Source organism: Hippoglossus hippoglossus, chromosome 21 (assembly GCF_009819705.1).
Source record: "Hippoglossus hippoglossus isolate fHipHip1 chromosome 21, fHipHip1.pri, whole genome shotgun sequence".
Lineage (NCBI taxonomy): Eukaryota > Metazoa > Chordata > Actinopteri > Pleuronectiformes > Pleuronectidae > Hippoglossus > Hippoglossus hippoglossus.
In genome coordinates this window covers 17720773-17733903 of record NC_047171.1, presented here as the reverse complement: position 1 = coordinate 17733903, position 13131 = coordinate 17720773, and the positions used below count along the sequence as shown (strand labels likewise).

At 41.5% G+C, this 13131-nt stretch overlaps 1 protein-coding gene across 7 annotated transcripts in view; it reads left to right on the top strand.

The window, feature by feature from the left end:
• The window catches only part of LOC117754543 (probable phospholipid-transporting ATPase IH), a 35984-nt gene that overhangs the window by 948 nt on the left and 21905 nt on the right, over positions 1-13131 (top strand). For all 7 annotated transcript variants that reach the window (XM_034573447.1, XM_034573446.1, XM_034573452.1 and 4 more), the window contains exons 2-4: positions 10912-11034; positions 11275-11364; positions 12563-12643. In XM_034573447.1, the coding sequence (XP_034429338.1) occupies positions 10912-11034; positions 11275-11364; positions 12563-12643 (294 nt within the window). The remainder of the gene's footprint in view (positions 1-10911; positions 11035-11274; positions 11365-12562; positions 12644-13131) is intronic.

The following is a 13131-nucleotide window of genomic DNA, read 5'->3' as shown; positions in this document are numbered from 1 at the left end:
CTGACCTAACCTAAACCTAAACCTTACCCTTACCCTTACCCTTACCCTTACTTCAACCTTAACCTTAACCTAACCTAACCTTAACCTAAATCTTACTCTAAACCTAATTTAAACCAAAACTTAATCCAAACCTTAACCTTAATCCAAACCTATACCTTAACCTAAACCATAACCTGATCTTTAAACAGGTTTTGATGTTAGTTACGATGTAATGATTTTAGTTATAGTTACTTGCTTTTTGTCCCCATTAGGAAGACAAGTCCTCATAATGTGACAGATGTATGTCCTCACAACTTGTGTAATACATGGACCACACACAACCTTATCCCCAATGTTAACCATGACCAATTCATGTCCAACCCTCCTCCGTGTGAAGAAATATAGAATGTACATGTCATGTTAACATGTTTGCATGTTGCACATTGGAGTGCACGCTGTCTGCATTGCGAGTCCGAGTCTTTACGCGTGGACGTGCAGTGTCATTAAACTCAGCTCATCTGCAACCATAAACATTGCACCCCAGCTGCTTTGGCTCTGGCAGGTTTGTGCACTGTGGGCTTTACACTGTGTGTTTTTTCCTATGTGGAGCTGAATGTGGGGGAATGTGCTAGTGGCTGCAGTGACGGCTGGTGACTGGGTAGAATTGGAATGAACTTGGCTGGCCCACTTTTAACTTTGTTTTCAGTGAGCCACAACATGCATGCATACTAAACCAGCTCATGGCTTCCTAGTCGCTCGGGTCTGCAGAGGAAATAAATCCCAGTCAGGACCCAGGGACTGACTCCAGAGGCCTTGCAGAGGCTCTTTCTGCAGCGTTGGTTCAATGCTTCTCACCGGCAGCAGGAAGGTGGTGCGGGTTAAACTACAGATGCTCAACAAAATCAAATCATAGAACTAGATTGTCTCCTAAAAGAAACATGTATAGATTCACCAGATCTGCATTGTTATTTGGCTCTGCACCTAATTGCACACACTAATAAATGTCAGTCTCATTATCCATAAAGATCCAGGAATTATTCTCTGACAAGTCAACAAAAATGTCCTATTTCACAATGTCAAAGAAAGCGATCCACACCAAAGTGAAATGGAATCTTCCCTGATCCACATCGCATCTTTCCACCAAGTTTTGTGGTAATCCGTCAAGCGGTGATTGTGTAATCCTGTTTAGTTCCTTTACGCCAAAATTATACGTTTTACATCAAAATTGTCTCGTTTCCATCCTTGTTGAACGGAGACGATAAAAACCTGAGTCATTTGCTCCACAAGTGGAAAGGGGACTTAACATGCGGTGTTGAGAAGTCCAACATGGCCTCATCCTCATCTATCTCGTCTTTGAGCAGGAATTATTCACATCATAACAGAGCGGATGATGGCGAGCCTTAACCATATTACTGGTCGGTCTGGTTTAATGAGGCTGGCATCATCAGCAGCCTCTGATTCTCTGCCAGGACAGGAGGCAGCTGGTTTGTTGGGTGTGTATGTATGTGTGTGTGTGGGGGGGGGAGGGGGTTGTTAAGAAGGAACCAGCTCTGGCAGGCCTGGTGATGCTCATCAAACTGGGCACCTCTGGAGTACGGACACATCTGCTCTATACTGTACCGTCTGCGACCTTTTCACCTGACCTCACAACATGGCTCAGGTGCTGTGAAGATAACTATGTGCGGGGTGCTGCATGCTTTTGTTTGCCTGGTTCGTCAAGCTTGTGCAAATGAGTGTGTGTGTGTGTGTGTGTGTGTGTGTGTGTGTGTGTGTGTGTGTGTGTGTGTGTGTGTGTGTGTGTGTGTGTGTGTGTGTGTGTGTGTGTGTGTGTGTGTGTGTGTGTGTGTGTGTGTGTGTGTGTGTGTGTGTGTGTGTGTGTGTGTGTGTGTGTGTGTGTGTGTGTGTGTGTGTGTGTGTGTGTGTGTGTGTGTGTGTGTGTGTGTGTGTGTGTGTGTTTGTAGCAGGCATGTGACAGTGTGAAGGGAGCTTGACGGATGCTCCAGCAGGACTAATATCAGGGGAAATCAGATCCACCACTGAGGGTGAACAGCAGGAGGATTAGGAGGACGGGGTCAGTGAAGACGCCCCTCGTCTCTCACCCTTTTTCCCTCTGCAGCCTCACTCTGCAACACTATGAAGGAGACAAGGAATTAATCATTAATTCAATCATAGGCACATTGATTAAGAATCGGACGCACGCTTGATGTATATCTGGGCCTGTTATTACTGGCGTCTCACCTTCTGTTAACCCTGACACATTCTGAGTTGCTGCTCGCTTAATGAGACCACGCAGAAGAACAAACATTACATCATGCGTGGTGATTAACATGATAAGCAGAGAGCGGCCGAGTCCATTCTGTGGACGGAGAGCGGTAAACTCTCATCAAGGTCAGCGCCTGAATGTAGCCGGCCTCAAATGCTTTCAGAATTTGATCCCCCCCCCCCCCAAAGAAAGACAATGGAGATTTGATAAATCATCTTCAGCCATTAAAGCACGTGTGATTCAGTTCACTTTACTCCACTGGGCAAGTTTATGAGCCTTCACTTCATATCTTCTTCTCTTTATTATCCGCCTGTCATTGATTTGTGGCTCGTCCTTGATGTATTTTGGTTTGAGGGACATTTGTGTTTCTCGACTCTTCTTTGCTTGTTTCTGCTTTGGTTTGTTAACAACATGTTAATATGCAGTTTCTATTCAACACAACATACCAGACTAAACTAGAAGAAGACGATAAAGTCCTGGACTTAACCTCCATTGACGTGCGTCATGTGTCCAACATGTACCTTTAAAAAATAGGAGTTAAACAACTCGAAAATTGAACAATGTGAGCAACGGGTGCAATTCTAGGAAGCGCACTAGGTTAAAAAAGTGGAGCCTGACGGATTTATCAGTTGGCTGATAATATTGACCTTTCACAGACATATCAGTTTGGTAAAAAAATTTCATTTTCTAAATTCAAGTTCTATATGTTTTGGTTGTATTTGTGTTTGCATTTTATTTATAGTTATAAGTAATAAAATGTATGTTTAAACTATGAATATCAAGCCTCAATTACATTTCTTTGTCATAAGGGTTTGATAACAACATCTAAGGAATCACTGCCATTTTATTACTTTAATATATATATGTTAGAGATGTTCCAATACTGATATCAGCATCTGAAATGCCTGGCATACTACTGAATATACCAGGTCTGCCATCGACGAGTATACTCGAAACTATGTACCAATAGGGTACCACATCTTTAAAGTATTTTACAAATAAAATTGCATTTTTCTTTTGACAGAAATTCTTCTTCGCTGCTCCAAAACAGCAGTTGCACCGTACCGTGACTGGCAGGTACTGTTTTTAGAGCAGCGAGTAGCCAGGGCTGGACACATTGCCAGCAATTTGATAATATTCCACACTGGAAAGTCCCACAAGTAAAACGAGCTACTTGAAGGCCTATCGAATGCAAGACTTCAGTTTCAAGGGGTGACACTAGTGTTGCCAATAACAACACTAGCAATAGGCCATACACCAATGATAGCAATCATCACTTCCATACAGGGTTAGTAGCATACAGCTGTTGAAACACATTATATAAGTTGTTTTTTCAAATGCAGTGGTCTTGGATCGGTATTCCGTCAATACTCAAAGTCTAGACTCAAAGGGGGAAATGGTATCGGCCTAATATGAATAAGGCTCTATAAAAAAGTTTTGTACACACGTGTGTTCAATTATGTTCAATGATATTTATTATTTGAGTTATGAAGTTGCACTGAACAACTGGTGCCTCGACTTTCACTGTGAAGTGTGAACTGTGTCGCCTGATGAACTGTGTTATTAACCACAGGCAGTTATTCAAATATAGCCAGGGCAGCACTTTAATATGATGAGGAAATTATATTTTCTGAAGGCCGTGGAGGGATTCCAGTGTATGAGCCTGGTTTCTGACTTTACAGTTCAGTAAAGATAAATACGGTGTCATACGGTGTCATGGTATTTTGCAGTGCTTGAAGTTTAAATGCGGCATTTTGTTGTGTAGTAGGCTAAAAGAATGGCTAAGCCCTATTGAAATGTGTGTGTGTGTGCATGTGCGTATGCACTCTTGTTCTGGTATGTCAGCAGACCCAGGGTCAGGACGTGACAGGAAGAGATTTTATTTATAATGAGATTTATCTGTAAAATGATCTGTGGTTTGAACAGATCCTGTGTGTGTGTGTGTGTGTGTGTGTGTGTGTGTGTGTGTGTGTGTGTGTGTGTGTGTGTCTCCACTTCTTCCTCCTCTGTGCCCTTTTTTCGTCTGGTAATAATAACAGCGATGGAGTGATGCCTCAGACAGACACAGACCGTGAGAACAGCGTGGGGTCATGATCTGGATAAGAGCAATGCTGGCATATATGGGTGATGGTCATATTAAAAATTACCTAACACCTTACAGGAGCTTGTACGCTCATGTAAAAGCCTCTTGTGAAGATGACAACATTTTGATTTATATCTTTGCCTCGTGGCCACTCCGCTGTCGTGTCTTTGGCTTGATTTACCCTCGTGCCCCCCTCTCTCCTCGCCCTCCTTTACATCTTATCTCCGAATGTATAACTGTTATTCTTTCAGAGACCTCTCGCGACCTCCGCAGATAAAAGCGAGAGGGCAGCGATGTCTCTCTTTGATCCGTAAGGTGCCAGCAGGTCCAGGAGAGCTGCGGGGCTTTAGAGAGGCTCCTAGCAGCTTTACAGCTCTCTGAGTGCCCTGGCTGGTGTTGAAAGGCAGAGCTCGATCACTGTTTACCACATTACTTCTCACCGCTACAAATGGTTAAGGGCAGGCTATTCCTGTCCCCTGCCCCCCTTGGAGATGGGGCCCTGGCGTAGAGACAGCGGCTGTAGGTGACAAACATGCGCAGGATTTGTGTTTTGGCCGAGCTTTGCCCGCCAGCCTGCGTGCATATCAGGGAAAACAGCCGCGCATCGGATGTGCCGCTTCGTGATTCAAGATGTTTGCGTCCCACAGCCTGCCCTGAAGACAGAGGTTTTATTAGACGACACAGTTTTAGCGTCGTCTTAGCATGTTGTTGATGAGAAAGAGGGTTTTTTAGCATGCAGATTACAGTGGTGGGAGAGAAAGGAGACAGCAGAGGAGAAGTAGCACAGCTGGATTAAAGACTTATGTAACAGTTGGATCACAGCGAGTCAAGTGGGAGAGGAAGCTGGGGCAACAACAGAATACAAATTTTGTCATTTTTAAAAGTAATCTCATATTTATCCTTTCGATTTTGTTGCAGATACAGTTATTTGCGTCATCAGGAATGAAGTGGCTGCAGCATCAGCATTTGAGGCTAAAACAACCTCTGTCGACGCGAGCGCACTGGAGTCGTATACGTTTTAATCCCCGTGATACATCCACACCTGAAAATGCACATCACGTGACCACTTGCGTACACTGGGCGTGCACGTGCAGGTGTGAACAGGAAGGCATGCATGTCTGAGCACAACAGCTGTTAGCAAAGACAACACTTGCAATTTATTATCCATGTTGTGTTCTCCACTGGTAGCAGAGGCCAGTGCCGGGTGTTTTTTTTTCGAATCAGTGAAGGCTACGTCCTGACCGAAAAGACCCAGTCATCTCCACTTCTTTCCATCCAGATTAAAACACTGCACTGGGGGTTTTCAAACTAAAACACGGCCAGCAACGTTCCCAAACTTCTCCGTTTCAGCGGCTCTAAAACTCCACAGAAGTGTGGATCTGTGTGTCTGTAGCAGAGTTGATGAGTTTTTAAACAAAAACGTAGTAATGTTGGTGTAGTCTGAGATTGTGTGTGTGTACAAAAGCACTGGTACATTTGGGTTTTACGTCTCCACCTGTTCTGCATTATCCCCAAAATCAAATCCTCTAATAAATAATTATAGAAGCTAATGGTGCTCACTGTCTCTGTGAGCTATGATCCCTCGCTGTATTTCATTAGTCACTGCCTCTCTGCTGCTTTTGATGTTTCATTCCACTTTGTTCCAAAAAAGGATTTTCCACAGAGAATATGGTCTTAAGAAGTTTCCAGCTGAAGCAAAAATAAAAGCACAGAGAGGATCTTGAGGACGTTGTCTGGGGCAGCACATTTTCCTTAAAGTCTCATAATATCTTGTCAAATCCAGTTTCACAGCATTAAAGAGAACATGTTACACGAGTGATCTTCACTCTATGTTTGGCGCGGCCTCCGCGTGTGAAGCTGTTTCTTTGTGTTTTGAACTCGCAGGTGTAGCGTTGCTGCTGGCATACTGTGTTGCTATGGTGATTAATGGTGAATGAGTAGCAGTGGAGTGCATGTTGAACAGGTAGCCTCCTTCCTTTTAAGCTGATCAAGGTCTCCAGGCTCCTTTTATCTTTTGCTTGATGCTACGACAGACTTCACAGCTTCCGCTAATAACTAATAACTCCTCTGTTCTTTTCTTTCTCTGTTTCTCTTAATATCCCCATACTTGCACAGAATTATCGGTTGACGGAAATTGGCGGATTTGAGCCTTTCATAGACATATCAGTATCAGCGTTTATGTTTGCTGATTTAAAAAAAATATATAATTTATAAAATAAACTCTAGTACATCTATTGATAAAATAACTATATTGATATATTCATTCATTCATATATCAATATAGTTCTTTTATCAATAGTTATTTATAATAAAGTTTATGGTATAACTGTTGGTAAAATGTCTTTGTCATAGAGGTTTGACAACAAAATTCTTTATTTCATTCGTTATTTCATTCTTTTAATGTTATAAGAATGATATATTCATATTTATTGGCATTGGCCCGCAAGAATTGACATTAGTTGGGCTTTACCTAAACAAGTATGAGTTGTGCCTGCTCTAAATAAATTATTACTAGATTTGTCTGTAAAATCATTTTTAAGTTCTTAATACCAACTAGGTAGTTGCTTTTTTCTAATGTCGTTGTGCATAAATAGAAAGGCAACAGACTAATTTATGTAAATTATCGTAAAGTCACTTTAGCATCACCACCTGTAACATCATATCAAACAGATTACATATTTATCTAAACTGACCTTTGTCAGTGTTGTTATATTTATGCATATTAAGAATATTTGTTTTACAGTTTGTACTATTTATGTTTGGAATGAACAGAATATGCTAATCTTACCAATGCTATTTAGCTAGTTGTTTAGCATAATGTTTTGTGAGCCTATTTGAGGTATTTGTGATATTTGATTATTTATAATCTGACATCAATATAAACTAGCATTTCATTTAGTGTCAGGTCATGTATGTTGACAATTCTTCAGCCAACGTATCTTAGCTTTCAATCTAAGATAGTCTTATATTAGTGAGCTAACTTTGTCAGTTAGCCCAGTTAGCGATGTGATAGTCACAGATACAGGGTGTAAATATTAACTTACAAGTAATATCTATATGAGAACTACTTTGTGCTGTTTTATTGTAATAATTTATAAAATAGCACTCACATTTAGGCTTTGAATATGCTAAGAGAACAAGATCCATGAATTATCTTCTGGGCAATTGATGACAATGTCAAGAAACCTCCATTTTGCAATGTTAAGAAAGTGATGAAAACTATTTCTGTTGTCTAGATCTGTGTTAAAACATAATGGTTTCTTTCTTGCCCCATGTTTCATCCTTCTGCCGAATTTCGTGGGATTCTGTTCAGTAGTTTTTGCGAAAACCCTGCTCACAAACAAACACATTGAGATAACGGTGAAACTTGTCAACACCCTTTTCTCTCTCCAGCCAACACGAGTAGTTCATTAGGACAATTTGATCTGTGAGTTAATGAGGGAAACCTTCTCCAGCACTGTACGGTGTAACAGTGGATAGGTGGCGTAGGGCTGAGACATGACCATTTAATCAGGCCAGTTTATGATGCATTCCTTTTATTACACCTCTGTGGTAGAGAGGACCTACATCATGAAGGCAGCATGGAATGATCCCGGCACTTCAGGGGTCAGGGGTTACTTTTCCACCATTAAGCCTGCAAAGCTGTGCCCACTGCAAATGTTAGGCAGACGATCAGACCAGGGCTAAAAATACTGTCTTGGCTTTTTAAAGCAGGATGCAAAATGTTAAAAATAGCAGCCCTGCATCTGCTCTTTCTTCAAAGTCTAAAGATCTACGCAAGAAAAAAGCACCACTGTACAGTATGAAACAAACGTAGCAGGAGAAGTTGCAGTGGTGGGATGTTTGCTGCTGTCGTTGTTTATGATTGTTGTCAGACCAGCCCGTGTGCGAGGAGGCGGTTTCAGTGTTGTTAGCAAAGACAAAGCCTCCAACCAACCAGCCGGGCACTTTGTCTGATGGAGCGGTGGCATGAAAAGGGAACAGTGGGGCCGGGGTTGATACAGATCAGTGAGGATTAATGATCAGATAACGACAAACCACAATGCAATCTCTCTGTGTCTTTTTCCACCGCTCTGCCACAGTCCCACTGTCAGGGTGTGACACTCGCAGGGGCAGAACGGCACAGATAGAGATATGATGGGCTAAATGAGGAATCAGGGAAATGTGAATTTTAGAAGGAAAAAATTAGGATTAAGGAAGTAGAATAAAGTGGTTGGTTAAGTCTGTCTTTTATTATTGGTTTGACTGAGAGACACCTCGAGGCCGTAGTTAAATATTGTACGTTTACCTTTGACAGTGTTTTTCAACATTTTGTCAATGCCTAATGAAATTTGGTGCCGATGATCAAACTCCTTCCTGTATCCTTCCTTTCCTTTTCCAAACAGACGTGTCAGATTGATTCTACACGAGCGCCGTTCTTGTTTTGACTTTCTACTGATTTAAGACCAGTGCACATGTCACTTCCTATCCCTATGACAGATTGTATGTATGTGTTTTTGACTGTTTGGTTTGATCATTTACATTCTCTGCTCTCTTTTCCATCAATATGTGCTCATTCTCTTTAATTTATCCTCCTTCCATCTGCTTCTCTTTCCCCCTCTCTCTCTCTTTCCTTTCATTTCACTGCATCACTCTGGGTCATGTCCCCCCCCTTAATGTTTTGGAGTCGGCTGACACTGTTAGCTCGCTGCCTATTTTTATCCCACTTCTAAGCGCCTGTTGATCGCAGTGGTTAATTTTAAATATGTGACTCTTGAGTTTTTCTCTGCTGCAGTTTGCTCTGGTTTTATTGCAGATGTCACACTAGGAAAAGTTACGTTGGCCTTCATTTAATCTTGTGTCCAAACGTACACTTATTAAAATTTATGGATTTGAATATTCAAGGTTACGGAGAAGACATGTAACAGGATTAAACTGTTAAATTTACATCACGCAGACTCATAAAAGTGTTGGACATTGGCAATGATGGGCCGCGTCTCTGCCAAAGTGTTTAAGGACTTTTAAAGCAGTGAAGCGCTGAATCCACCGAGGTGCTTGTTCCAGAACTTTTCTACTAATGGTCAACACTTCTCCTTTGAGCTGTGTCAGGCTGCGGCTGCAGTGCCAAGAGTTACGCTCACACTGCAACGTCAGGCCGAAGCATTACGAGCCAGATGGAAACAAACAGCTGAATGTTGTGGTGTCTCGACTCTTGTTTTTGCTTTTATCTCTTCCCACGATAGTGTTTTTTAAAAAAGAGACACCTTGGAAAAAATATGAGCTGCACAAAACTCCCAGAATGCACTGTGCTAGTCCCCGGGGAGCTACTTAGATGTAATATAGATGAGCGATGAACTGAAATTGGGGGGTTTCATGCACATGATGTATTCATCATATTGTATCAGGTTGTGGTTTCACAGAGTTGAATGTTGTTATCGAGCGTGTGCAGAGGAAAAAGAAATGTTAAAGGATGGAGCGGCTGAGTGCAGAGACGTCCTGCTGGAGGAGCTGAAAAGATAAATGACAAATAAACACTTGAGTTACTGAGAGCTGATCCCACCGACACACCAACTCAACAAACACACTCATCTCTCAGTTGGACCTCAGTCTGTGGGCTTGTTTGTGAAAAGAAGTTTTTGAAATGGTGTGACACAGTCTTCTGTTTCTGTGTTTGATCCAGGACACTCAGGCCCGTGTCTTTCTCAGTTGATCCATACTTAACGGACCAGTAATAACATTTTATTCATAATTGCTACGTTTATTGTATTAATGAAGAATTAAGATAGCTGTTTAGTAGGAATGCAGGGATCCAACTTCAGTACTGATTCACAAACCTAAATTACTGATGATGATGCAAGGTATTGACCTGATCTTTTTCACAAATTGAAAGTCAATATACTGCATTGCTCATTGGAATCATTTTATATTTAAGGTAACTCCAAGCTGGCATTATTGAGAAACTAATTCAATGGAGTTTAAGATGATAGATTGATAAAGATGATTTATTGTTGTGAATCAGTCACATCATTGCCAATATTTGATCAGCTTTGAAAAGGTCAGTGTCGATCCCAAGATCAGGTTAAAATGAATCAGTTCATCTATGTGTGTGTGTGTGTGTTTGTGTGTCTTCAAATTTCTTTTACTGTCAATTTGAAGATGTAACAAGTCCTCAGATTTGAAAAACTATGTATTGTATTATTAGTATTAGTATTATTATTGATAATAATAACTAAACCTATAAACATATTAACAGGTCTACTAATCATTACAGAATTAGTTTTGTTAGTGGTGAGAACAACATGATAAATTACACAACAGGTAAAATTTGCTATGCAAAATAATAGAGGCAGCATCATGTACAGCAAATCATATATAGATTATACAGTATTTGTATCTGCATTTGGTGAAAACATTGTTTTAACCAAGGATGAATAATTATGATAAATAATAATTATTGTTTCAGTTAGTTTATGATAATATAAGACAGATAATAGTAAGTAGGTCATGAATTGTAAGTGAACTCAGTTGAACAGTGTGAGTCAACCCATTTTCCTCCTCTCTACCTGTATTTCTATTTATATCTATATGTCATCTCTGTCTCCATCAGTGTGTGGGGGAGGAGAACTGGGTGGACAGCCGGACAGTGTACATCGGACATAAAGAACCCCCTCCGGGAGCTGAGGCCTACATCCCTCAGCGTTACCCCGACAACCGCATTGTCTCCTCCAAGGTGAGTCAGTGCCTGTAACACCGTTCATCATCATGCCATCCCTTTGTCTCACATTCAGACAACCATGTAATCCCTATTGTGAACACGTTTTTTAAAGCATGACACACTTCGCTTCCACGTGTTTGGCGAGTCGTGCATCACCATTTGTCTTGCCAGAAGGATTGTTCGGATGTGCCATCGTTTCCTCGCTCTGTGTTTCTATGTGTTTGATAGTAATTCAGCTGTCGCTCTGACCCACAGTACACCTTCTGGAACTTCGTTCCCAAGAACCTGTTTGAGCAGTTCAGAAGAATCGCTAACTTCTACTTCTTGGTCATATTTCTGGTCCAGGTGAGATTTTCATAAAAATAAATGAGCTGTGGTTATTTTTTCCACCTGTTTGATCTGCAAAGACTGAGGCGCCACAGAAACCCTCTCTTAGCTCTTGTTTGTCAAAGGAAGAACAAAAAACACAACCGATACACTGATATTTAGCTATTTGAGATAACCTGCATTCTCTAATGTCTGCGCTCAACATGGTGATAAAGTTGCCCTTAATTATAGTCCATGGCATATACTGCTTAATTTGTCATAGGTACAGTAGGTAACCATATACTGTAGATTTGTTCAGTGATGATTTTCAAAAACAATTCTGAGGCAAGGTATGAAGTCTTCAAGGTCAAAGTTGGCTCTAAAGCAGCAGATCATTTGGTTGAATTAACTTTGTACATCCATGTCTCCACCAAAATGAATGGCAGTTCTTCCCATAGTTTAAATTTCAGAGCTCACTAACTTTTCTTATATTTACTCTTTAAAATTTTTTCACTTTCACTGATTTTGTAATGTTTTGCATTTTCAGTCATTTCTTAATCCTCTTATCCTTAAATTAACTCAGGATTGGTTGAAGACCCTGCCATCACTGTTTCCTGATTTAACAATAAAAGCAATTATCGAAGATTAATAGTGAAATCCATGTGAATGAGGGATTATGAACAAAAATTGAATTTGTTTACATGTAATTATCCTGAAATATCTCTCAATAGTCTCAATATCTTTCTGTCTAATTCTTAATCAAAGAGAAACAGCTTTTTCTTTTAACCACTATATCGAACCAAATTTGGAATGATCATACAAGGGGGCGACTTTATTGAGGAGGAGACAACAATTTACCTGAATGCAGCGTAGCCACAGTTTTGGTGTTTCATCAGTAGCATGTGAAATACTGCACCCTCTCAACGGGACAAACTGGGCAACGCGCACAGCAGCAATGTTGGCACGGCCTCCTCTTTTTCTTTTTGTCAGTTGCAGAGCTCCCTCTTTGTTGTATTCTTCTCCTGTATGAGTGCAGATGGAATATATATAAAACAAGATTTGATTACTGGGACACTTCAAGTTTGCAAGATTGATGCTCGAGTCCTTATTACGGAGGCTTTTTTTCTCCCTGCTGCACTTCCTTACTCAGCATTGCATACTTGGCATCTCTCCTCTCTGCCTCCCCTTTCTTCCACCCCTACCCCTGCACCGCTCTCTCTCTCTCTCCTCTTTGCAGCTTATCATCGACACCCCCACCAGCCCAGTCACCAGCGGCCTGCCCCTCTTCTTTGTTATCACTGTCACCGCCATAAAACAGGTAGGACACAAACAGCGCATGCATTTCCAGGAAATATTGCCCACAACGATCCCTCTCTCTCTCTTTCTCTCTCTCTCTCTCTCTCTCTCTCTCTCTCTCTCTCTCTCTCCCTCTCTCTCTTTCACACACACCAGCTCGCAGCATCGAATACGCACAGCCAATCGGGACGCTCTGTTATCCGCATACACGCATTCCTCGCTCAGAGAGGGGACACGCCATTGAATATGTCTGGTGATGTGAGAAATATGATAATGAATGGTCTCCTCTGTTAATCACTCCGGCCGAGTGTCCTGTGCCCCTCGGAGCTGCATCCTCTCTGCCGTGTGCTGGAGCTGAGAGATGGGGTGCTATCAGTGATCGATGAAGCTGTTCAGGCTACGGAGGCCTGAGTTTTACCGGGACATAAATCTAAAACATGACGTGTTGCTTAGAAATCCAGGAAAGAGGTCACTAAGCTCAGGGAGCACAATGCTAATTAATTACAGAGT